The sequence below is a fragment of the Bubalus kerabau genome, chromosome 15, assembly GCF_029407905.1.
Source record: "Bubalus kerabau isolate K-KA32 ecotype Philippines breed swamp buffalo chromosome 15, PCC_UOA_SB_1v2, whole genome shotgun sequence".
Classification (NCBI taxonomy): Eukaryota; Metazoa; Chordata; class Mammalia; order Artiodactyla; family Bovidae; genus Bubalus; species Bubalus kerabau.
The window spans coordinates 46820516-46845969 of NC_073638.1; the positions used below are offsets into that span (position 1 = coordinate 46820516).

General features: G+C 46.5%; 1 protein-coding gene and 1 long non-coding RNA gene across 2 annotated transcripts; both read right to left on the reverse strand.

Moving 5' to 3' along the window:
* Positions 1-19: 19 nt before the first annotated feature.
* SMPD1 (sphingomyelin phosphodiesterase 1) lies at positions 20-4630 on the reverse strand. The gene is made up of 6 exons (XM_055548825.1): positions 4077-4630; positions 2384-3156; positions 1677-1848; positions 1297-1373; positions 942-1087; positions 20-788 (listed from the first exon to the last, which is right to left on the reverse strand). Exons 1-6 carry the CDS (start codon positions 4380-4382, stop codon positions 379-381), a joined length of 1884 nt encoding a protein of 627 aa, XP_055404800.1. The 5' UTR covers positions 4383-4630; the 3' UTR covers positions 20-378.
* Positions 4631-9101: 4471 nt separating this feature from the next.
* On the reverse strand, positions 9102-16536 carry LOC129628607 (uncharacterized). Its single transcript, XR_008702832.1, has 3 exons — positions 16521-16536; positions 9473-9513; positions 9102-9333 (listed from the first exon to the last, which is right to left on the reverse strand). It is a non-coding gene; the product is annotated as an uncharacterized LOC129628607 (long non-coding RNA).
* Positions 16537-25454: the final 8918 nt, after the last annotated feature.

Sequence of the window (25454 nt, forward strand, 5' to 3'; positions counted from 1 at the left end):
TTGGGACAGTCGCAGCAGGGTCTTGAGTCCAAGTCCCTTGTATTTATTTGAACAGCCTGGCAACCAGGCAGCAGCAGCAGTACAGGGTTCCTGGCTGACCAGTACAGGCCTGGGGCGACAACTTCTGTCTGGTCTGCCCAGGTCAGTGCCAACTTAGACCTCTGCTCCATGGCCACAAAAGCACAGCAGCCTCAGAGCAGCCAACCCCCCTCCCATATTTTGCTAAACCAGCTCCAGGAAAGGAGGTCTTGTTTTCGAGGTGTGCATGGGCCCAGAGATGGGCCCTTCCACCAGACATTCTTCTCCTCACAGTGGCCCTCTGGGGTTTTCACTCCTTTCCTACAACAAGCACTTTCCCACTTCTGGGCCCCAGGGGTGTTAGCACAACAGTGGCTTTGACCACAGGCTCTGGACATCAGGGAGGCTCGCATCCGGCACCAGGTGGCGACACAGAGCAGGGCTGTCTGAGCGGGCGGAGAGCTGGGCACACAGGGTAGCGAGGCGGCAGGGTGTGCTGCAGGGCTCCGAGGGTGGGTGGCCCTTATGGTAGAGAAACCAGAAGGTCTGGAAAAGCTGTGTGTCCCTCCGCATGCGGTACACCAGGTCATGCCAGGCAGTGGGCAGCGCGTTGGGCAGCCCATAGGTTTCCCGAGCCCTATAGAGGAGGTACCAGTGCGGTGTGGCTCCAGGCTCGTTCGCTTCTGTCAGGTTCAGGATGTAGGTCTCATGGTCCAGGACCACGTGAGAGCTCCCAGAGTAGTTGCCGTCTATTTGGTAGACACGGTACCCTGCAAGGAGGGAGGGCTGACTGGACACGGAGAGGGCAAGGCCACTCCAGCAGGGAGGCGCAGCTTATCCCCTGGGTGGCCCTGGCTCCAGCTTGCCTTCCTCTCTCTCAACCACCTCCTTCATCCCAAAAACTTGGCTTCCACCTCACTCACCAGGATTAAGGCCGATGTAGGTGGTGGCACTGGGCGCCAGGAAGGCTACAGACAGCGGCCGGCTAAGGGTCTCTTCGTCATAGAAGACCTCAAACTCATCCACGTGGGTGTGACCAAAGAACTGACCAGCCAAGGTGTTCTCATACCTGGCCAGAAGACACAAATCACATTCAGAAGATTCTAGTGAGGGGGAGAAGAGGATCTGACGAGGAGAGGGTGCTTTCTTTGTCCATCCAGTTCAAGGACGAAGCCTCCCAACCCCATGGGGCAGTGGGGGATGGTGAGATGCCCGAGGGAATTTCTGACCTTTAGACTCTTGAAAACCACTCCTGCCTGTAACACATCTCCCTCCTACCTTTCCACAATTCTGTAATAATTCCAGCTCCAGCTCTTCAGGCAGTGCCCTGGGGGAATGTGGCCAATTATGTGCACCTGTGGGGAGGGTTAAGGAAGGTTTTCAGGAGAAGAGGGGTCCAGGCAGCACTAGCTAGGATGGCAGGTGTTTATGTCTCCAACAAGGGCTGGCATTCATGACCAGAGAGGGGGAGCAGGTGAAAGGACTTTCTAAGAGTGACAGTTGAGCTGAATCCCCAGGGAACACTTGTGAGTGCCAGAAAAATAGAGCTGCTCTGTCTACAGTGCTCCAGCACCAGACAGGAGTCTGCTGGGGAAGGGCCTGCTCTCCCCCCAACCCCTGGCCCCTGCCCACCGGCTGGGCTCCCACCACCCTCTCACTTTGTCTCCCCGGTCCTCAGCGGCCTGAAGCTCCCCCACCAGCCACTGGAGCTGTCCAGCAGGATCTGTGGAGTTGATCAAAAGCCAGAAGTTCTCACGGGAACAGAAATTCATGTTGAGAGAGATGAGGCGGAGGCCAGGGCGCGGGGAAAGGGCATAGAACCCCCCAATTCTGAAACAAAGTGAACACGGGTCAGCACGCATTCAGAGTCTTGGCCCTCTGTGCCTAGTCCTGTGCAAGGAACCTGTGTGAAGGAAAGAGGCACCCAGGATGGTCCCTACCCTCATGCTCACATTCTGGCTGAAGGTCAGACAGCACTGACTAGAGGGCCCATGGGACTGGAGAGTGGCTCAGAGGACTGGAGGCTGTAGAAGCTCAGAGGAGAGAGAAAGTGGGCTAGAACAGGAAGCAAAGGTCGTCCAGAGAGAAGAGGGCCCAGGCCTACATAGGTGAGCTGGAAAAATTGGGATGTTACAGGGGGGAGGCATCTTATAGACGGCCAACATGAGCAAACACAGTGCCGCTAGCCCTGTGAAGGAGGGTGCCTGGAGATAAGGGTGGAAATGGAAAGTGGGGTCAGACTGGGAGGGGAGTGAAGCGAGCTGAGGGCTCAGGCAGAGCACTCATGCGTAATGCCGGTTCCCCACTCCCTTCGCTTTCATCCACCTTTCTCCTCCCTCCCTGTGTTTCCATGGGTCTCGAATACCTGAGGGTGCGAAGGGCTTCAGCAGGCAGCCAGGGCTCCCAGGCCTTGGCCATCGCCTCATAGAGCCAGTGGGAAGACTGGTTGCCCTTTATGAAGGGGGGAGGGAAGCCGTTGACGGGTGTGCTCTCGTGGTTGCCCACGGCAGGGTACACCGGCACGGGCCCCAAGAACTTCTTCACAAGGGCTGTGATGGTGGTCAGCGCCCGCAGCTGGTCCTGACGAGACTGCTGCCAGACGTTGTGAGCAGGGATGTCTCCTGTCCAGTACACCATATCAAAAGGGCCGGCAGGACCCAGCCCACTCAACAGGCTCTCCAGGGTTCGCAGGGGCAGGTCACACTTGCTGTACTCGCCCCAGTACCCAGCACCGGGCTGGGAGGCAGGCGGTGGGCCAGAATCCCGGCGGCAACACAGTGGGTTCTCACAGTTGGGGTCTGTGCCTTCCAGGTAGTCGTGATCCCAGTGCAGATCAGTGAGAAAGAGGACGCGGCTGACAGGGGAGCCTGGGGCTGGGGGCTTGGGCGGCTGGGGGGGCGGCTTTGGCACGGCCGGCAGAGAGATGTTCCAAGAGGAGAAGATGTCCCAGTGCCCACAGGAAGAGCCCAGCAGCAGACCACAGGCCTCCGACGGGCTCAGCACTGAGCGTGTCCACACCTCCACCATGTCGTCCTCGAAGAGCTGGACAGCTGACTGGCACACGGCAGGCGGCGCGATCTTCAGCAGCACGCACAGCTTGATGGCCACAGAGCCCACCCAGGCCACACTGGCCTGATTCTGCCATAGGAAAACCAGTGGTGAGGGGTCAGAGACAGAGCTCAGGGGCCAGGCCATCCTGGATATGAAAGACCTTTTGGGCTTCCATACCCACAGTGGGGCTGGAATAGACTCCACCACAGCGAAGAGATATCAGTTCACACTTGTCTCCCACAGACATTGCCCTGTGACTCAAGCAGCACCAGGCCAGTACTTCCTTTTAAGCTCAGTGGCAGTTCAGGCCTTTGCTGGCCCGGCTGACTTTCTCAGACACTGTCTGCTGAGTGGCCTGAAATTTGGACTGGGCAGAATGACAGACTGACCAGCATTTGGGGACACACGTGAGGATAGGGCCTTGATTTCCTGAGGAAACCTTCTGCACCCCCCCACTCCCCCCCCCACCCCCAACCAACCAGCACTCATCATAACCCCATGAGGGACAGTCAAGGCAGCCCGGACCCAGCTAGTCCCACATCTCTGGATATTCTTTAATTCAGCTTCCCTTTTGGGTAGTAGCTAGCTCTAGGCATAGAGGTGCTAGGTGTAAGGTGGAGGGGATTCAGTCAGGCACACCAAGCTGGGAGTCCCGCCCTCACCAGCTGCGGCCCTCTTACAAGTGACTTCAGCTCCGGGGCCTCTATTCATTTGTAAAGCAGAGATAACAGTAATGAAACCACCTAGCAGGCTACATTTAACCTGTATAAAAACGCTAGCACAGTACCCAGCATTAAACTTGCACTGCTTCCTTACTTCACAAGGTCACAGTGGAGGTGGTGGTGGTGGTGTGCAGCCAAAGAACGGCAAATTCAGCAAAGTCTTGTGGAAGACAGCCTCTCCATCAGGGATGCTCTTGGAAACCCCAGAGCACCGGCCTTAGCCCCAGCCCCTACCCCCAGCTGCACCTTTCTGGCCTGTCTCCCAGCAGCCCCTGTAGCGCTCACCCTCAGCCCGAAGTCGATGGCGGTGAACAGTCCTTTGCAGGTTGGGCAGGTGAGGTTCCACCAGCCAAAGGCCTCCTGGAGCTGGGGCGCTATGCGAATGAGCTTGGCTGGATGGCCTTGGGTAGGAAGAGGGTGGGCCTCCGTAGGGGACCAGAGGACCGGGGAGTTGGGGAGTGCCAGCGCCAGCGCCAGCGCCAAGCCCAACCACAGGAGCCTCAGACAGGGGGCCCCTAAGGACCTGTCCGATGCCTGCTCCCGGCCCGACCTGGGGCGGCCCTGGCCGGGAGAAACTCCATGGCGGGGCATCGCCCAGCTTCCTAGACCAGGCTGGTTCGCCTGCCCGGACCCGGCTGGTGTAGGCCCCAGTAGGCTCTCGGGATCCCAGGCGGTGCCAGGGACACCGATTACCCCCCGCGCAGTCGGCTGACTGCTCTGAGAAAAGCCACAAAGCAGCTCCGCCCCTTCCTCCTTCTGGGTTCCGCAGCAGCTGATCGCGGTGGCTGGAAGCCAGAGCGCAGCTAGGGAGGCGGAGTGGACGCGGAGTGGGCGGGGCGCGCCTGGGACCTGCCCAGGCTCCCGCCCGCGATCCCACCCCGGCCTGGACTGCGGCGGGAGGCCGCTGTCGCCGCCCAGCCCTTGCTGGAGCCTATCTAGTGTGGCTGGTGAGAGGCTCCTCCGAGGCCTCTTAGGCAACTCCTCTCACTCAAATTCCTGGAATAGCTAACTGCCAGGCCCACCGGGCTTAAAACTCGAAGCGGGGTGGGCAAGAGCTGGTGGTGGTGGCGGGGAGCACAGCGAGGCAGGGATGCTTACACTGTGTCTGTTACTCTCCGCCCAGAAGGTGCCAATCCTCAGTTTCCTATGTTCTGCCACTGGTCCCTGCACCCGTGAGTGGTCGCCCTGCCTTTAGTCGCCGTACTCAGACTTCTGTAAGTGGAAGGGACCCTAGGCTTACCCATGCCTTCATCATATGTTTGAGGAAACGGAGGCTCAAATGGTAAAGTGGCTAGTTGAGTTGAGTTCAGTCGCTCAGTTGTGTCCGACTCATTTTCAGTAACATGAATGCATCTAGAGATTATTATACTAAATGAAGTAGCTCAGAAAGACACGACAACCTGTGGCTAAGAACAGATTAAAGACCATACAGCCAGGAACATGAATTAGAACTTGGGTCTTCCACCTTCCTGAATCCTTGACGGTTAAAGCTATCATTTGCCGAGTGCTGTAGGATGTCCCAGGCACTGAAACAGGCATTTTATAATGACTAATCCTCAGTTCTAACAACAACTCTAAAAAGTTAGTATAATACTGTTATTATCTCCATTTTACAGATGGGTAAACTGAGACACGGGGTAGTTAAGTGACAGAATAGTTGCAGCACAGATTCAGTAGTTTTGGCTCAGGGACTCTAGAGAGTAGGCTCGGTAGTTGTGGCACTCCAGCCCAGTTGCTCTGCTGCATATGGAATCCTTCTGGACCAGGGATTGAACACGTGTCCCCTGCATTAGCAGGTGGATTCCTATCCACCGTACCACCCGTGAAGTCTTGAGAATTTTTTTCCAAATGACCCTTGCCCCCAATTTCTATGAGCATCATATCAGATAGAGTAATTATAGTATAATAGGAAATATATTTGGTTTTGTCTCCAGTTTCTGGCACAGAGCCCCTGAAATCTTGAATTTTCTGATAGGAACGTCTTTTGTTATTTTTACAAGCCCCTTTCAATCACACCCAAATTTATGTTAATAGGTGAATTAAGGTGGGGCGCCTAAATAGCCTCAGGATGGGGCTGGTCACTGGGAAGAACTAGTGATCAGAGTGAGATGTTTTGGTCTCACTCTCAGTCTCCAGGTTGGGGAAGAGGGCTGGGGATTGAGCTGTATAAAAACTCTCAGAGTGCTTCTGGGTTGGTGAACAGTCGAGGTGTTGAGAAGGTGGTATGCCTGCAGAGGGCATGGAAGTTCTGTGGCAGTCCCCCTCACATGCTTTGCCCTATGCATCTCTTTCATTTGGCCATTCCTCAATTGTACCCTCATTATTAATCAGAACACGTTAAGAAGTTGTTTTCCTGAGTCCTGGAAACTGTTCTAGCAAATTATCAAACCTGAGTACAGGGTCATAGAACCCTAGAATTCACAACTGGTTGGTCATAAGTATAAGTGGCAATCTGAGACATTTTGTAAGCAGGTAGGGAAGGGGGTCCCCAGAAGGAAAGAATCAAATACAGCTTTCAGACACAAGAGAAGCCATTTTCGGCCTAAGCCAGTCTGTGCTGTAGTCTGACACAGCGTCTGCCCTTGAACAGGTCTTGTGCTGTGCGCTCAGTTGTGTCTGGCTGTTTGTGACCCCATGGACTGCAGCCCACCAGGCTCCTCTGTCCATGGGGATTCTCCAGGCAAGAATACGGGAGTGGATTGCCATTTCCTTCTCCAGGGGATCTTCTTGACCCAGGGATTGACTGCACATCTCCTGCATTGACAGGCGGATTCTTTACCTGCTGAGCCACCTAGGAAACCTCCAATAAAGATCTTAAGAGAAAAAAAAAAGAACAAGACTTCAAGCAAGAGAGGTAACCAAAGTAAGGGTAATAAATCAGTTATAAAGACTCCCAGTTCTGTTTCAATGGTAAATGTTAGCCTGAAGCACTTTCTTGAGCTGTTTTTCAGAATTTAAACCCTTTCTGAGTGAGTACCCAATTCTTAGATCAACTGGAACCTAAAGGATGCTGCTGCTGACTTTTTCTGACTCTTGGGACTTCAGTCAACTAAAGTTGGAGCTCTGTCAAGTTCTGCTTCTATTCTCTGCAGAATTCTCCTGCTCAAGCCCCTTCTTGTATATGTATGCATCCTTAGCTTAAAACTTCCCCAATTTTGCTGTTTAGGGAGATACTACTTTGGGAATGATTCCTGATGTTCATCTTACTTGTTACAAGTAATAATTTTTTTTATTTCTCCTAATCTCTGTCTCCTTTGCATCTTTTGGCTTGACACCCACAAAGAGCTGAACTGAGTTTTCTGGTAACATTGTGACTGGCTATGTTGCAGGAAGGGAAACTTCTTACAGGGCCTGAGAGTGGGCTCTTGTCTAACATTCTGAAAAGACTTGTTGGAGGAAACACACGTACTGACAAAGCAAGAAGGGGTGGGAACGGGTGCCTACATGGAGAGCAGCAGGATAAGGGAACCCAGGAGAACCGCTCTGCCACGTGGCCTGCCATCTCATTTTATGGTAATTGGGTTACTTTCCAGGTTGTCTCTGGCCAATCATTCTCACTCAGGGTCTTTCCTGGTGGCATGCGCATCCCTCAGCCAAGCTGGGTTCCATTGAGAAGAATTCTGGGAAATTGGTAGGACATTTGGACTGGAGTCTCTTTTCTGCCTTTGACCTTTCTTGAATTCTTCTAATTGGTGATAGCTTGTTAGTTCTGCTCTCCTTACCAGGACCTCCTGTTAAGATAATTCATGCAAGAGGGTACTACCTTGCCTGGCCAGGGCAGGTGGTTTCAGTCAGCGTTCCCCTAACATCTGGAGTGGGGACAATCTTGTGGGACTGACCCGTTTAATTTGTGGGATCTGATCCTAACTCCAGGTAGATAGTATAATTTAGTCAAATTGTTGTAAAATTAGTTGGTGTTGGAGAATTGGTTGGTGTCAGACAAAACTCTTCCAGAATTGGTGTCAGAAATACAATTTGCTGGCTTGGCCCTAGCTCATGGAATCTTGTGATCCAGGAAGAGATAGAGTGAAAGAGCAGGGGACGAGGAACCTTAGATTTCTGGGTGGCCACATAGTCACCCATGCTATGAAACAGCAGCTGTGCTGTAATCAATTACCAAAGGTAAATTTTACCAATGGAATTTAGCTATAGATCCAACTCCTGGGGCATTGTTCACTAGAATCTCGAGGAAATGGAAACTAGTAAGAAAAAAGCAAACTACGCAATCTCTTGGTTATTGATATCTGTAGTAGCTAAAATGAAATAAGAGAGAGTGCTGGATTGGACCTTGATTGGCTTGAGCTTCAGCTACTAGCCCCAAAGCCACCAACAAAGGGAAAATATTATGTGGGGACAACAGAAAGTAAGACTCTGGTCACCAAGAAGATAGTCTGTGTTGGGAGAAGACAAAACCGAGAAACTACTAAAACCAGGGGATATAATGTGAAGGAATTGTTTTACTTTATAGATTAGTATCATCAACTTCTTAAACAGCTTTCACTGAAATGCATTGTGAGAATGACTAATTGGGGGATGGTATTTTTTTTAAATGCTACAGAATGGAAGAGCATGTTTAGGTTGATACAGGGCCTATAGCTTACTGTGCAACAATCACCAGTGGTTATACATGATCCAGACACACAGTAAGTTTTTCCTGAGGAAATGGCCAGCCTGCTGGATTGGATAAAAGCCACTGTAAGGTCTGTTTACCCTGGTAAGGTTAACTATTCATCCGCTGCTGCTGCTGCTAAGTCGCTTCAGTCGTGTCCGACTCTGTGCGACCCCATAGATGGCAGCCCACCAGGCTCCCCCGTCCCTGGGATTCTCCAGGCAAGAACACTGGAGTGGGTTGCCATTTCCTTCTCCAATGCATGAAAGTGAAAAGTGAAAGTGAAGTCGCTCAGTCGTGTCCGACTCTTAGTGACCCCATGGACTGCAGCCCACCAGGCTCCTCCATCCCTGGGATTTTCCAGGCAAGAGTACTGGAGTAGGGTGCCATTGCCTTCATCAACCCCCATTAAATGGCAAATGGAACACTTCAGATAAAGAAGCTGATCTGCTTCATGTGCAGGCCATGCGGAATGGATTTTATGATGAGGATATTCACTCCCTTGATCTTGAGTGACCTCGGCCTGCAGTAGCTTAAAGTGGAGCTTTGGTACCCAGCCAGAGACTGAGGTCGGGTCGCAGTGGTAAGAGCACTGAATCCTAACCACTAGACCAGTGATCAGTGACAAGGCCCTGGCTCTTCAGCTTTGCAGAAAAGAATTCCCACAAAAAATGGAAAGTAGTGAAACCAGTAAAGTGTTTATTAGGGGGGAAAAGTACAGTACATGAGGACTCGGAGAGACTCGGAGAGAAAGAGAGGGTCTCTGAGTTGCAGCCTCATGGCAGTTTGAATTACTTTTATGGGGCATTTCTTCTGGGTTTCCTTTGACCAATCATTTTGATTTGACTGGTTCTGAGCCGTATTTGGTTTACCTCAGGAGTCTCCCATATGTGCATGTTCATCTCTTAGCCAGGATGGATTCTAGTAAAGAGACTTATGGGTAATTGACATTACTTACTATGAAGTGATGTCCCCTCCCTTTTTGACCTCCAAGGAGTCTTTCTGTGCATATGTAGTCCGGGAGGTCTCTTTGACTTCGAGAATGAGGAATATGTGGTCTTTTATCTCTTACCTGGGCCCAGACGCCTCCATCGTCTTGTTTTCATGGAGTTTCTGTCCACAGAAGATAAGTTATTCAGCCAGCAGCCCATCCATGTTCTGCCTCACCTTGACTATGCCCAGTACCCAGGACACGGTAAATGCTATGGTTAAGTAGGTTCCTTTTGCATGGACACCACTGTTGCATTGATGCCCCATGTAACTTTACTGCTACGTATTCAATCACCAGTCCAAGAAATCTTATTTGATCTGTTATCTTCCCTTCTCATCCATCTTACAGATGCTAATAAAAACATTATATTAATTAACAAGAGAATGGGAAGATGTGGATGGGAGAATCAAGGGACTCATCCCAACAGGGTGGATATCTTTAGATGGTTATCAAGAAAGGGAGTTCAAGTAGCCCCACTTGTCCTTACCTGTTTCTGCTCTGAGACTCTGTCCTTACTTACAGAGGACACTGATGACCCCTAGGGCCCCCATTCTATCTATTCTCCAAGACCTTTTCTCTAAGGTCTTGTAAGCAAAAAATGTAATATATCATTCCAGATCTACAAGGTTCATGTACCGCAGTTGCCTACATAGTTAAGATGCATATCTAAAGAATAATTTCAATGAGTCCAGATTCTTGCATCTTCCCATACATGGAAAAGAACTAAAATAACTTGAAACACCTATTCTTTGTGATTAGCAGCAACTTTTTGATGTTCAACCAAATGTTTGTTTTCCCAGCAAAAACCTCATATATATTCTTGTTCCTCCCTAACCGCTTTGGAGCAGTTCCTCAGAACTACTTGAGACACTGACTCCTGGGCTATAGCTCTCAGTTTAGTCAGTTCAGTCACTCAGTTGTGTCCGACTCTTTGCAACCCCATGGACTGCAGCACACCAGGCTTCCCTGTCCATCACCAATTCCCGGAGCTTACTCAAACTCATGTCCATCGAATCAGTGATGCCATCTAACCATCTCATCCTCTGTCTCCCCCGTCTCCTCCTGCCTTCAATCTTTCCCAGCATCAGGGTCTTTTTCTGTGAGTCAGTTCTTTGCATCAGAAGGCCAAAGTATTGGAGTTTCAGCTTCAGCATTAGTCCTTCCAGTGAATATTCAGTGATTTCCTTTAGGATAGACTGGCCGGATCTCCTTGCAGTCCAAGGGACTCTCAAGAGTCTTCTCCCATACCACAGTTCAAAACCATCAATTCTTTGGTGCTTAGTTCTCTTTATAGTCCAACTCTCACATCCCTTACATGACTACTGGAAAAACTATAGCTTTGACTAGATGGACCTTTGTTGGCAAAGTAATGTCTCCGCTTTTTAATATGCCGTCCAGGTTGGTCATAGCCTTTCTTCCAAGGAGCAAGCGTCTTTTAATTTCATGGCTGCAGTCACCATCTGCAGTGATTTAGGAGCTCAAAAAAACAAAGTTTCTCCCTGTTTCCATTGTTTCCCCATCTATTTGCCATGAAGTAATTGGACCGGATGTCATGATCTTAGTTTTCTGAATGTTGAGTTTTAAGCCAACTTTTTCACTCTTTCACTTTCATCAAGAAGCTCTTTAGTCCTCAGAAAGATCCCCAATTAAACTTAACTCACAAATTTACATTGTGTGTTTTTCTTTCAGTTGACAATCTTATCTTTCACTTGTGTCTCATCTCCTTAATAACATCATTTTTGATCACTCCCTCCTTTTTCATTTGCCCAGTCCCCTTTTTCACAGTGATTTCACATATATTGTTGCTTTTGATAGAACCAGCACTTGCTACATATTTATCATCCTTATTCTTATGGATAGGTGGTCAAAAACCTCTCTTCCCCTGATATGGATGACATTGTTCTCCAGAAATCAAATTCAGAGAAAGAGATTAACATGCAAGAGATTTGGGGATTCTCTGGTCATCCAGGGGTTAAGACTCTGCCCTTTCACTGTTGTGGGCCTGGGTTGAGTCCCCAGTGGGGGAAAGAAGATCCCACTGTAAAAACAAAAACAAAAATGAAACAAACAAACAAAAATAATGCAAGAGGCTTATTAGGAGATGCTCTGTGGAAAGAAAGGGAAGGTAGCAGCATAGAGCGGAGGGACAAGTTGAACTGTGATGCTATCTCCATAGCGGCTTCAGTGGATTTCATGGGAGTTTTGAAGCTGAGATGACCCTTCAGAGTTGTTCTGAAATAGGGTGAGGGGCTTGCTTCATTTGGGAAAATCCCAGCAGCTGATCCCAGAACAGCAACTGATACCCATCATTTTCCTCTTCTATATCTTCTCGATTTCCTTCACGCCTAGCTAGCACCTCTGTTGATTTCAGTGGCTTACCTGATGGTGTGACCCAGACTTTTCCCTTCAGGAATCTGAGCCTTAGTATCCATGCTCTCCTAAGTCAGAGCTGCTGCACTTGTCATGACCATCAAAATAGAGCAGAGCAGGGGAGTATCAAGAGGTTCCCAAATGAAACAGCTGGTGCCAAACACATCCCCCTATGTCTCCTTTGGTAACAGCTATCCTATCTCCCTTTATTTATTTATGATCATGCTGCACAGCTTATAGGATCTTAGCTCCCCAACCAGGGATTTAATCTGTACTCTCTGCAATGAAAGCACAGAGCCCTAACCACTGGACAGCCAGGAAATTGCCCCTTCCATCCTGCCTCCCCTTGTTCCTGTGATCAGGATTTGAGTTGAGAATTTTAAGTTGTTTTTTTAAAAATGCTATTTATTTATTTGTTTTTGGCAGTGCTGTGCCTTTGTTGCTGCGTGCAAGCTTCCTCTAGTTGCAATGAGCAGGGTCTACTCTCTAAATGAGGTGCACGGGCTTTTCATTGTGGAGCACGAGCTCTGGGGCACCTGCTCAGTAGTTATGGTGCATAGGCTAGTCTGTGCCGCCCCCTACCCCCACCCCCACCGGCCCCTGGCATGTGAGATCTTCCCTGACCAGGGATCAAACCCATGTCCCCTGCCTTGACAGGTAGATTCACTGGACCACTAGGGTAGTTGGGGCTCCAGTTTTGAACTGTGATGGGCAGAGGGATGGGACTGTGAACTTCCTAGTTAATTTGGGAAGTCTGATTCCGTTTGGGGTACCTATGTGCCATTGTGTTAGGAAACCTATTCAAATTCTGTACAGATAACTCGTCAACTCTTGGGCTAACTGTGAAACTCGAAATTAAATCTGTTATTTGTCAGCAACCAAGAATTGATGGGGAAAGGTCTCCCTCTTGTGGAATTTGTAGAAAGTACAGGATATCCTGAACAAATGGCATCTTCTGACAGGCAGTTCCAACCAGGTGTGCACAGACCCCTGCAGGGCAGAGCAGTGGCTAAGGCATGGGTTTTAGAATCAGTTTCCTGTGTTAGAATCCTGGCTCTGCCACTCGCTAATTGTGTGACCCTGCAATGCATGTCACCTTCTAAACTTCCATTTCTTCCTTCCTGTGCAACACGGAAATAATAGTACAGAATTTTGGTAAAGATTCAGTGAGATAAATCATTGTTGTTCAGTTGCTCAGTCATGTCTGACTTTTTGCGACCCCATGGACTGCAGCACACCAAGCTTCCCTGTCCATCACCAACTCCTGGAGCTTGCTCAAACTCATGTCCATCGAGTCAGTGATGCCATCCAACTATCTCATCGGCTGTCATCCCCTTCTTCTCCTGCCTTCGATTCTTCTCAGCATCAGGGTCTTTTCTAATGAATCAGCTCTTCGCATCAGGTGGCCAAAGTATTGGAGTTTCAGCTTCAGCGTCTGTCCTTCCAATGAATATTCAGGACTGATTTCCTTCAGGATTGACTGGTTTGATCTCCTAGCAGTCCAAGGGACTCTCGAGAGTCTTCTTCAACACCACAGTTTGAAAGCATCAATTCTTAGGCGCTCAGCCTTCTTTATGGTCCAACTCTCACATCCATACATGACCACTGGAAAAACCATAGCTTTGACTAGATGGACCTTTGTTGGCAAAGTGATGTCTCTGCTTTTTAATATGTTGTCTAGGTTTGTCAGTACTAAACAAACTAGAGATAAAGAGTAGTTAGAATAATATGTAGTGTCTGCATCTGCCATTTATACTGGCGATCCTTGATGCAATTTAATGAGGTCTGACTCCTGTCCTCCCCGGCTTCCCACGCCCCATTCACTGTGTCCACAGTCAGGGGAAAGGAACTCTGGTTGCAGTGAGGTAAAGAAAGAATGTGGGAAACAAATGCCCACCCCCACTGAGATATAAGTAGCATTTATTTAACAGACAGTAACAGCTCCTTTTATTGTCAGGCAGTCATACATTCATTCACTCGAAACACACACACACACACACACACACACTGATTTGTCAAAACAAAACCCTCATTGAATTCAGCCTCCCTAGGAAAGCCTTACTGTATAGTCATCTATTGTTATTCATGCAGCTTCCTAGGGCTTCCATCTCCCACCCATGAACTTCTCATCAAAGGATTCATTCAATACAAACAATTCTCTGAAAGGAGAGGGATAAATTCTGCATCTAAGAAAAATATAATTAGAAAATGTTATATATTGTTATACTATCGTCCGTTGGTATCCATGGGGGATTGGTTCAGTAGAAACCAAAATCCACAGATGCTTAAAATCCCTATTTAAAATGACATCCCACAAAGAGTACAGTTGGCCCTTCTCTCCTCGGATTTGTCATCTGTGGATTCAACCAACCTCTCAGTTGACTGAATCCATGAATGTCCAACTCGAAGATAGGGAGGGCCGACTGTGTTAGTAGTGTTAGTAATCGAGCAATTGTAATCAATCACAGGAGCACTTCAGCTGCTGAGAGGAGTCATGGGAGCATAGAGGAGAGCGACCTGCAATTAAGGGCTCTCATGGAGGAAGAGATTTGTTTGCCTAGATGTAGGAGGGCCGATGCCCCCACACAGGGAATCTCTCGCATAGCCCTCTGGCGGGAGAGGGCTGGGCAGCTTTGGAAACTGAGAAAGATGATGGGAGCCCTGAGAGGGAGGTGGAGTTGGAGAATGCCAATAGCTGAGGATGGCTGGCACCAGCGGGACTAGGAGGATCACGTTAGAGAGTTTAGTGCTAATCTTCAAAGGAACGGGTGTATTTACTATTAATTCTGTTCCTTCATTCACCCAGCCAGCCAGTCATTAAGGTAATAAACACTGCCAGGAACCATGAAACACAGAGATGACTAGAACATCAGCATCTCCCTCAGACAGCTCATGGGTCTGTGGGAAGAAACAGACACGAAAGCACCAGCCTTACAATAAAAATATTTCAATGAAACGTCATGGTCCAGTAGAGGTCAAAGGAAGAAGTGGTGGATTCCTGTTGACTAGATAGTAAGGGTTGGTGGGGATGAGAACTGTTTTTTTCCAGAAGAGGTCAGTCTTGAAATAAGAGTATTTGCCTGGAGGACACGATTGGCAAGTGGTTTCCCCTTTCTTCTCAGTGCTTGAGATGCACTAACCTTTCAGAGCTTACACAACATGCTCTTAGCTTTCTCAGTTGAGCTGAGAACAGCTGTGCTGTTCTTTCTGCCTAAAAGGATCTTCTCTCTCCTTTCACTTAATTAACTTCAACTCATTCTTTAGCTGAATTGTGATTTCCTTGCATTTTTCCTAGTCTATTTTTTCTCTTTTCCTTCTTTTTCCTTCTCTTCCCTCTCCTTTCTCTCCTTCTTTTCTTTTTCCTCTACTATAGGTCCCATTACAGCTAAAAATTTATGTTTATTTATGTGCTTTTTTTGATTCATGTCTGTCTTATCCTGTAGACTGTAAACTTCATGAAGGCGGGGACTGTGTCTGATTTTGTGGGCTTCCCTGGTGTCTCAGATGGTTAAAAATCTGTCTGCAATGTGGGAGACTTGGGTTTGACCCTTGGGTCAGGAAGATCCCTGGAGAAGGGAATGGCAACCCACTCCAGTATTCTTGCCTGGAGAATTCCATGGGCAAAGGAGCCTCGCAGGCTATACAGGCCATGGGGTCATAAAGATCTGGACATGACTGAGCCACTAAAACTAATACATATCCCCAGTACTCACCACGGTTGCTTCAATAAATTAGAAGTGAGAGTATAACAAGATGACCAAAGGTATGAAATATTATATAACAAGGAGAAATTTTTCAAAAGTTTAGATGAAGAGTAAATAAAATTTGAGAAGAGATGGGTGGGCAGGGAGATTTTGAAGAATTTATTTACCATCTAAACAACTGAGTCATTAAAGGATATTTTAATGGGAGTATGGAGATGCAATGAGGTAGGTCCAGGGAAATCAGCTGGTAAAGAATGGTGATAGGAGGACTTCTGTGGTGGTCCAGTGGTTGAGAGTCTGCCTGCCAATGCAGAAGACATGGTTGTGACCCCTGGTCCGGGACGATCCCACATGCCCGTGGACAATCCCGTATGCCTCGGAGAATCTAAGCCCAAGTGGGCCGCAACTACTGAGCCCACATGCCACAACAGTAGAAGCTCTCAGCTTGCTTTGTGAGAAAGTCCGCACCCAAAATACTATGTAAATAAATAAATAATTGAAAAATAAATAATGGTGATAGATCAAGTTAGATACGATGGATTTTGAAAAGTGGGATTGAAGCGGGGTGTTCCTCAGAGCATATAGAGAGAAGAGATATTTGGAAAGTGGCCTCAAAAGAAATAACTGCAGGCTGTGGGGAGAGGACTCTTGACACCGTCCAAGTAGCCACCTCAGAGTCACAAGAAAACAAGGGAAGACAGTGAATAGTTGAAGACACCAGGGTTTCTGGCTTGGGAGACAGGCAGATGGCGCACACGTCAAAGTGTCAGGCTGGGACAAGAAAAGAAATAGAGCTTTCTCTGAGGCTGAAGGTGGTGTACTTCAAACTCATGTAGGGGGAGGAGGAGGAGAGAAAGGGAAGGGACTTCAAAGTCCCTGTGATCTCTGTCAGCTAGGAACTGAGGTCCACAGGTCTGGGTCTGTACCACCTCCTCCCTCATCTGTCTAACAGCTTTTCTTCAAGTTTCGGCTCAGCCACTCCAACACTCACTGGGCACCCCTCCCCGTGCTCCTCCCATAACACACCCATCAGACACCCAACCTGAGACAATTACCGGATGTTTGCCCACTAGAGCAAAGTGTGGTCGTCAGGGGAGCTTCAGTTTCACCACTTGGTCCCCACTTCCTGGAATGGCACTCACTGTTCATTTGTTTCACGGAAAGGGAGGGGACTGGGACTTGGGTGTGGAGGAGAATGTTGACAGTGGAGAGATGAGCAGAATGACAAAGAATTTAAAGAGAAACAACCAACCTTCTTGATAAGCAAGACTGGAAATTCAGGTCAAAAGGTACAAACTTCCAATCATAAGATAAAGTACTGAGATAATAAAGATAATGTAAAATAAAGATAATGTACAGCATGATGAGTGTAGCTAACACTGCTGTCTGGGATATTTGGAAGTTGTTAAGAGAGTAGATGCTAAGAGTTCTCACTGCAAGGGGAAAAACAATGTTTTTTTTAATTTCTCTTTTTTGGTATCTCTATGAGATGATGGATGTGAACTAAACTTACTTTGGTAATCATTTCACAGTATATGTAAGTCAAGTCATTATGCTGTACATCTTAACCTTACACAGAGCTATATTTCAATTGTATCTCAATAAAACTGAAAAAAAAAGACAAATGATCTAAAGCCTGAGAAAATATGACATCTTATACTACTGCACAGATAGATAACCAAGTCAAACCACCTGGATACACTAAATGGGAATGAACTTTGTTGTTTGCTCAGATTGATCTGATTGACAGTCCGTTTTAGAAGGGTAGAATTTAACCATCTCAGTTGCCCATTAGTCTTGTGATAAGCCAAATAATTTTTAATCAAACATATTTTTTCTTGCATCTTATCTAATAATTTTATCAATATTCTTTTTTTTGCTCCAAAAAATTTTTTTTTTCAACCTGGTTTCTTGGAAGCCTGCTGCTGCTGCTGCTGCTGCTGCTGCTAAGTCACTTCAGTCGTGTCTGACTCTGGCAAGAATACTGGAGTGGGTTGCCATTTCCTTCTCCAATACATGAAAGTGAAAAGTGAAAGTGAAGTTGCTTAGTCTTGTCCGACTTTTAGCGACCCCATGGACTGCAGCCAACCAGGCTCCTCCATCCATGGGATTTTCCAGGCAAGAGTACTGGAGTGGGGTGCCATTGCCTTCTCCGTCTTGGAAGGCTGCTGCTGCTGCTGCTAAGTCACGTCAGTTGTGTCCGACTCTGTGCAACCCCATAGATGGCAGCCCACCAGGCTCCCTCATCACTGGGATTCTCCAGGCAAGAACACTGGAGTGGGTTGCCATTTCCTTCTCCAATGCATGAAAGTGAAAAGTGAAAGTGAAGTCGCTCAGTCGTGTCTGACTCTTAGCGACCCCATGGACTGCAGCCCACCAGGCTCCTCCGTCCATGGGATTTTCCAGGCAAGAGTACTGGAGTGGGTCGCCAGTGCCTTCTCCACTTGGAAGGCTAGATCCCTTGAAATAAAACTTTCAGTTCAGTTCAGTTCAGTTCAATCACTCAGTCACGTCCAACTCTTTGCAACCCCATGAATCACCAGGCCTCCCTGTCCATCACCAACTCCCGGAGTTCACTGAGACTCACGTCCATCGAGTCAGTGATGCCATCCAGCCATCTCATCCTCTGTCGTCCCCTTCTCCTCTTGCCTCCAATCCCTCCCAGCATCAGAGTCTTTTCCAATGAGTCAACTCTTTGCATGAGGTGCCCAAAGTACTGGAGTTTCAGCCTTAGTATCATTCCTTCCAAAGAACACCCAGAGCTGATCTCCTTCAGAATGGACTGGTTGGATCTCCTTGCAGTCCAAGGGACTCTCAAGAGTTTTCTCCAACACCACAGTTCAAAAGCATCAATTCTTCAGCGCTCAGCTTTCTTCACAGTCCAACTCTCACATCCATACATGACCACTGGAAAAGCCTTGACTAGACGGACCTTTGTTGGCAAAATAATGTTTCTGCTTTTGAATATGCTATCTAGGTTGGTCATAACTTTTCTTCCAAGGAGTAAGTGTCTTTTAATTTCATGGCTGCAATCACTATCTGCAGTGATTTTGGAGGCCAAAAAAATAAAGTCTGACCCTGTTTCCACTGTTTCCCCATCTATTTCCCATGAAGTGATGGGAAAACTTAAACCCTTCCTTAAAATTCGCTTGTTTGAGAAGTTGCTTTAACAAAGCCATTGCTTGGCTTTGTGTAATACCACCCGCACTTTTCTGTTACACCAGTGTAGGGACCATACCCCAGTAAGGTGTTTCAGAGGCTGTCTTGGAGATGAAAGAGTGAATAGAGAAGGTTTCTATGTTTTTAAAGCCGAGTTTTTTAAAAATTGAAAAAGTAATATGAACACACGCTAAAAATTGTTTTCAACTACTTTAATGGGTGTACTTTTTTAAAAGAGTGCTTTCTTCCTACTCCACACTCTTGAGCCTTTCTCTGGAGAGAATCATGACTACTTCTCTGTGTGTTGGTAGAATGTTTCTGTCATAATACATGTATGTGTGTCTGCATGGGTAACAGAAAGTTGAAAAGGATTTGTGATATCTCAGTATTTTGACAAATGCCCTAGCCTTAGAAAATACACATTCCCAAAGGATTACTTAAAAGTTACCTGAACAGATCTTTTGAATCTTACTCTAATATCCACTTTCAGCCTATATAAAAGTAGTCTGAAATTCTATGAAAGTTAAAGCATAAGGCACCAGTGCTATCAGATGCAGGGTGGGTCGGGGGAGATGTTCCAAGAAAATCACTCAGAATGAATGGAACCTGGTACCTTTCTTGGAGAGAAAGGCTTGGGAGAGTTGCAGAAACATATATAGCCAGGGCAATCCCAATGAAGTTACCAGGGCAAAGTATGGTGAGAGAGTCCTCGGAAGAGCTTGATATGTGACACAGAGTCTGCTGCCTTCTTTCCAGCTATGCTTTTCAAGAAGGGAGGCTGGCTGAGTGACCCTCAGTGTTAGAGCAAGGAGGAGGCAGCAGTGCAGGAGTCTGCATGCTCATAGCTTGTTGTCGTGAAGTCAAGTGGATGCCATGGAAGAGAATGCAATGTGAAGGAGCCTTGTCCAAGGGGGTACTTGGTACTGCCATTAGAGACTGTAGATTGTGAAGAGGAACTGAGATCAGGACTCAGAACATCATCTGGATAGTCTACTTCCTGCCTGCTTTTCCCCCCACATCCTAGGCCAGGGAACAGTACAGGGTCAATATCCCTACTGGGTCTCTGGAATCTGCAAATGTCCCCAGGAGAGAGCCAGATATCTCTGCAGAAGATATGAAGAGCTCAGTTATAACAGGCTAATGCTACATGAAAAAACTCACGCCCAAACACACTCTGTGGACTCTGGAGGAGCCAGCAGGAGGTGAAACAGGTGGATGGAGTATGAAAGAGCTATTCATGTCTCCTTTCATCACTGTGAGTTCCCAGGCCACAGAACTGGCCTGAGCTGGAAGTGCAAGGTTAATGAAGAAAGCTCTAAATTGGAAATGTTTTGGACTTTGATTTAGGCAGAACAGAATCATTTTAATACATCAAAGTGAGTTTAAGTTGTCAATGTGAGACTTCTTCTATCTGAAGATAACCAGAACTCTATGAGATCTACTTGAGATATCATGGGAAGGGTGGTGTGAAAGGGCATTCAGAGCAGCATGTATGAAGGCTGTGGTTGGAAAGAAAGCGGAGACTTGACTCTACTCCACTGAGTTTGTAACTGAAAGTGGGGTCCAGCTGCTCATTGCTCAAAAGACAATAAAGAGGCAAGGTTGATGGAAAGGAAAATTTGCTTTATTTTGGATGCCCGCAACCTATTGTGAGAGGGGGCAGACTTCTGTCCAAAGGCTGACTCTCTCCCACCGACAACCAGTAGGCAAGAACTTTTATAGACAGAGGGAAGGGGCTACATGCAGAAACAGCACAGTCAGCTCTGACAGTCACCTAGAAATTGGTCATTGATGATCTGAAATTGGTCATCGATGGTCTGACCAGCATAATCTTGATTGTCTTAGGTACAGTTAGTCTTCAGTTCCAGGTTCAGTTTGTTCCCATTTCCTTGAGGCCAGTTCTCTAGAACTGGGTCAGCTTATAACATGGCCACAGATTTGTCATCTTGTAGTTAGCTTCTTCCACCTGGTGGGGATTTCTGTATCTACAAGACTGCTCACAGGATATAACTCAGAATATTATCTATAGCACTTGAGAAGGAACCAGAGGTCCTTGATTTTGCTTAATGAATAAACTATTATTGTTTGGTCTCCTTTGACTGCTTTCCTTTGGACCGCCTGTCAGCAGTCACACGATGTTGACTGATGATCCCCCAGTCATTCTTGGGAGGAGGCTCTCTATTCACTGTGTGCACTTGTTACTAATGATGAAGGTTACCTGTGAGTGTCCTGAGACAGTGCTGCACCCCAAACACATTGCCCGATGGAGATATTTTGAACTCCACTGAAGCATGTGATCAGGCCTTTGACACCGTGGGTGGAGTGCGATGCCAGAGGGATCACCCTGTACTGGTGTGGGGTTGAATAGGGGTGGAATCCACCCCACAACCAGTGGGTCATTTACATTTATTAGCATCTCTACTATCCATAGAAGTAAAGCACTCGTGGCACTTTTCAGCCAGAAAACAGGAATTTACCTAGAAAACCAACAGGTATAGTTGTGAAGGCATGTGCACGTGAGTGGTAAGCCTGGATGCGCCCTCCTCCCCATCCCCACCACTGCAATGACTCTCTGACTTCACCAATACCTTAAATCTGTCATTATTTTTCTCCCTTTTATCCACCTGTTCTGGCTTCACATCCTTTCTATATCATGTTCTGTAATCTAACACGACAGTGATTCTCCACAGATACCCGCAGCTCCCTTGCTCCTCTTTCCTCTGTCATTTTCATCTGGCTTTTCTAACGCTGAATCCTAGTGGCTGAAATTGTTACATAAAATTCTATAGGTGAGAAGTTATATATGACGATAAATTCATAACCCACAGCTTCACATGAGCTGTCAGTGCTGCCTGGCAATTTTTCTGCTTTTCTCTAGTTGGCTTGTCCTAATTTTTCTATAATAACTGTTTCATAACTTTGTTAATCTTTTTTTAAAAATTTAAGTATGGTTGAATTAACAATATTTTGTTAGATGCTGGTGTACAGCAAAATGATTCAGTTACATATATATTCTTTTTCAAATAGGTTATTACAAGATTTTGAATATAGTTCAATATACTATAAGATTTTGAATATAGTTCAGTATATTCTCTGTGCTATATAGTAGGTCCTTGTTGTTTATCTATTTAATATATAGCAGTTTGTATTTGCTAATCCCAAATTCCTAGTTTGTTCATCTCCCCTTTCTTCCTCTTTGGTAACTATAAGTTTGGTTTCTATGTCTATGAATCTGTTTCTGTCTTATAAGGCATTTGAATCACACTTTAGATTCCACATATAAGTGATATCATATGGTATTTGTCTTTCTCTTTCTGACTTATTTCACTTAGTATGATTATCTCTGGGTCATCCATGTTGCTGGAAATGCCATTATTTCATTCTTGTTATGGCTTAGTGGTATTCCATTGTGTATATACACCACGTCTTCTTTACCCATTCATCTGTTGATGGGAATTTAGGTTGTTTCCATATCTTGGCTATGTGAATCATGCTGCTATGAACATAGGGGTGTATGTATTAATATCTTTATGAATTACAGTTTTGTCTGGATATATGCCCAGGAGTGGGATTGCTTGATCATACAGTATCTCTATTTTTAGTTTTTAGTTTTCTGAGGAAACTCTATACTATTCTCCATAGTGGCTGAACCCACTTATATTCCTACCGACAGTATAGGAGAGTTCCCTTTTTTCCACATCCTCTCCAGAATTTATTGTTTGTGGACTTTAATCTTCTCATATCTCTGATTCCTCTGCCCCCATACCACAAAGTTTCATTTAAGAATTTTGCCTTCTATTTAACAAATAATTTAGGAGCAGCCACAAGGAAATACCCTTGTTTTTGATATAACAAATGAGGTCTACTCACATCTGTAGCCATCCTCTCCCTCTCCCTCCTGTTGTGTCCTAACAACCACAGCAAATATTTATATAACACTTACTGTGTGCATCTACTTTTATACTGTTTTAGAGATGATGAAACTTGGGTACAGAGAGGTTAAGGAACTTGCCTAAGATCATACAGCAAGCAAGTGATAGAGCCCAGTTCTGAAGAGCGGAAGTGTTTCTCCTTCTACCAAAGGCCAGTGCTTTTTTTATGGTTCTGAAGCTTTTGAACCAGGGATCAAATTGCTGACACCCATTGGATGATCGAAAAAGCAAGAGAGTTCCAGAAAAACATCTACTTCTGCTGTATTGACTATGCCAAGGCCTTTGACTGTGTAGATCACAACAAACTGTGGAAAATTCTTAAAGAGATGGGAATACCAGACCACCTTACCTGCTTCCTGAGAAATCTGTATGCAGGTCAAGAAGCAACAGTTAGAACCGGACATGGAACAACAGACTGGCTCCAAATAGGGAAAGGAGTACGTCAAGGTTGTATATTGTCACCTTGCTTATTTAACTTACACGCAGAATACATCATGTGAGATGCTGGACTGGATGAAGCACAAGCTGGAATCAAGATTTTTGGGAGAAATATCAATAACCTCAGATACACAGATGATACCACCCTTATGGCAGAAAGTAAAGAACTAAGGAGCCTTTTGATGAAATTGAAAGAGGAGAGTGAAAATGTTAGCTTAAAACTCAACATTCAGAAAACTAATATCATGGTATCTGGTCTGATCATTTCATGTCAAATAGTTGGGGAAACAATGGAAACAGTAACAGACTTTATTTTCTTGGGCTCCAGAATCACTTTGATGGTGGCTGCTGCTGCTGCTGCTGCTAAGTCTCTTCAGTCATGTCTGACTCTGTGCGACCCCATAGACGGCAGCTCATCAGGCTACCCCATCCCTGGGTTCTCCAGGCAAGAACATTGGAGTGGGTTGTCATTTCCTTCTCCAATGCATGAAAGTGAAAAGTCAAAGTGAAGTCGTTCAGTTGTGTCCGACTCTTAGCGACCCCATGGACTGCAGCCTACCAGGCTCCTCCGTCCATGGGACTTTCCAGGCAAGAGTACTGCAGCCATGAAATTAAAAGATGCTTACTCCTTGGAAGAAAAGCTATGACCAACCTAGACAGCATATTAAAAAGCAGAGACATTACTTTGCCAACAAAGGTCCGTCTAGTCAAGGCTATGATTTTTCCAGTGGTCATGTATGGATGTGAGAGTTGGACTATAAAGAAAGCTGAGCATCAAAGAATTGATGCTTTTGAACTGTGGTGTTGGAGAAGACTCTTGAGAGTCCTTTGGACTGCAAGGAGATCCAACCAGTCAACCCTAAAGGAAATCAACCCTGAATATGCTGAAGCTGAAACTCTAATACTTTGGCCACCTGATGTAAAGAACAAACTCATTGTTCTTCACAGAGAGACCCTGATGCTGGGAAAGATTTAAAGCAGGAGAAGAAGGGGATGATGGAGGATGAGATGGTTGGATGGCATCACTGACCTGATGGACATGAGTTTGAGCAAGCTCCGGGAGTTGGTGATGGACAGGGAAGCCTGGTGTGCTACAGTCCATAGGGTTGCAAAGAGTTGGACATGACTGAGTGACTGAACTGAACTGAAATCTCATCCTATCTATAGATTTAACCACCACAGACTATGGGAGAGTGGTTCAGAAGACAATAACAGTTTCAGCCACACTCTCATGCTCTTCCTGTTTTTGAACCCAGGTTTATGTTTCAGACAAACAGTGAGGCAAAACAAATTGAAATGTTGGATTTTAGAGCATAAAAAGTTTTATTGTAAAGGCTAAGCAACGAGAACCGTGGTTCATGTTCAAAAAGTCTGAACTCCTCATGGGTGTCAGGGAAGTTTTATTTACTTATTTCTTTATCTATTTATTTAGGTCTTTAGTTGTGGCATATGGGATCTATTCCTCTGACCAGGGATTGAACCTGGGCCCCCTGTATTAAAAGCGTGGTGTCTTAGCCACTGGACCACAGGGAAGTCCCAGGAGGAAGTTATTATAGGCAAAATTTGGGGGAAGAGCTGCAGGGTGTGTAATCCTCCCCTGGTTGAGTGGTGTGAAGTAACTGGGTGGTGTTCCAGGAATCTCAGGCATCAGCCTTCTGGTTCCAACCATCTGGAGTCCATGAGCTTGAGCTCAACCTGAAGTTACCATCTTCCCTTGGGTGCAGGGGTGCTTATTCCTCCAGATGAACTCACAGATGTGCATCAGGTTGCTATGCACACCCTCTGAAGAGCAGCCAGGACCAGGCCCCAATGCATTGCTACTTTTTTTTTTCTGCATTCCCTCACTCTCCTAACTGCTTGCATCTCTCCTTTGGAAGGTCTAGGAGGCTAAAGTCTGCTTTCTACAAATAAGAAACAGGGAACACAGAAAGGCTTTCATGTCTGGGAGGTCCCCATAGTGTCTAGCTCGCTATCAATCCTCCCTTTTCTTTGATTCTCCTCAATCTCACAGAAACAGGTGTTGGACAAGAAAGGGAATAATGTTTTGGATAGAGAGGTTAATCATAAACTCGGCAGAGAAACTAGGTTTTAGGGGGACTCTGTTTCATTCCCTCTCTGACATCTTCAACTTCTTCTACTCAACCTGAAAGCCCAACTGACACTCCCATCTTTAAAAATTAAAATGATGCAAACCAAGACAAAACAAACACAGTCCCTCTCTGGACCTAACCTGTTCTTTGGCCATCCTCATTCTGATTTCTTAAACAGGGAGCATCTCAAGAGACCTCACCATGCATGCTGTCTCCATGTTCTCACTTATTTGTCCTTCAAGACACTCCAATCTCATTTTGACCCCACCAGTCTACCAAAACAGTTAAGGTACATATGACCTCCACATTAACAGATCCAATGGATACTTTTCAGTCCTTCTTTTCTGGATCTGCCAGCAGAATTGGACAC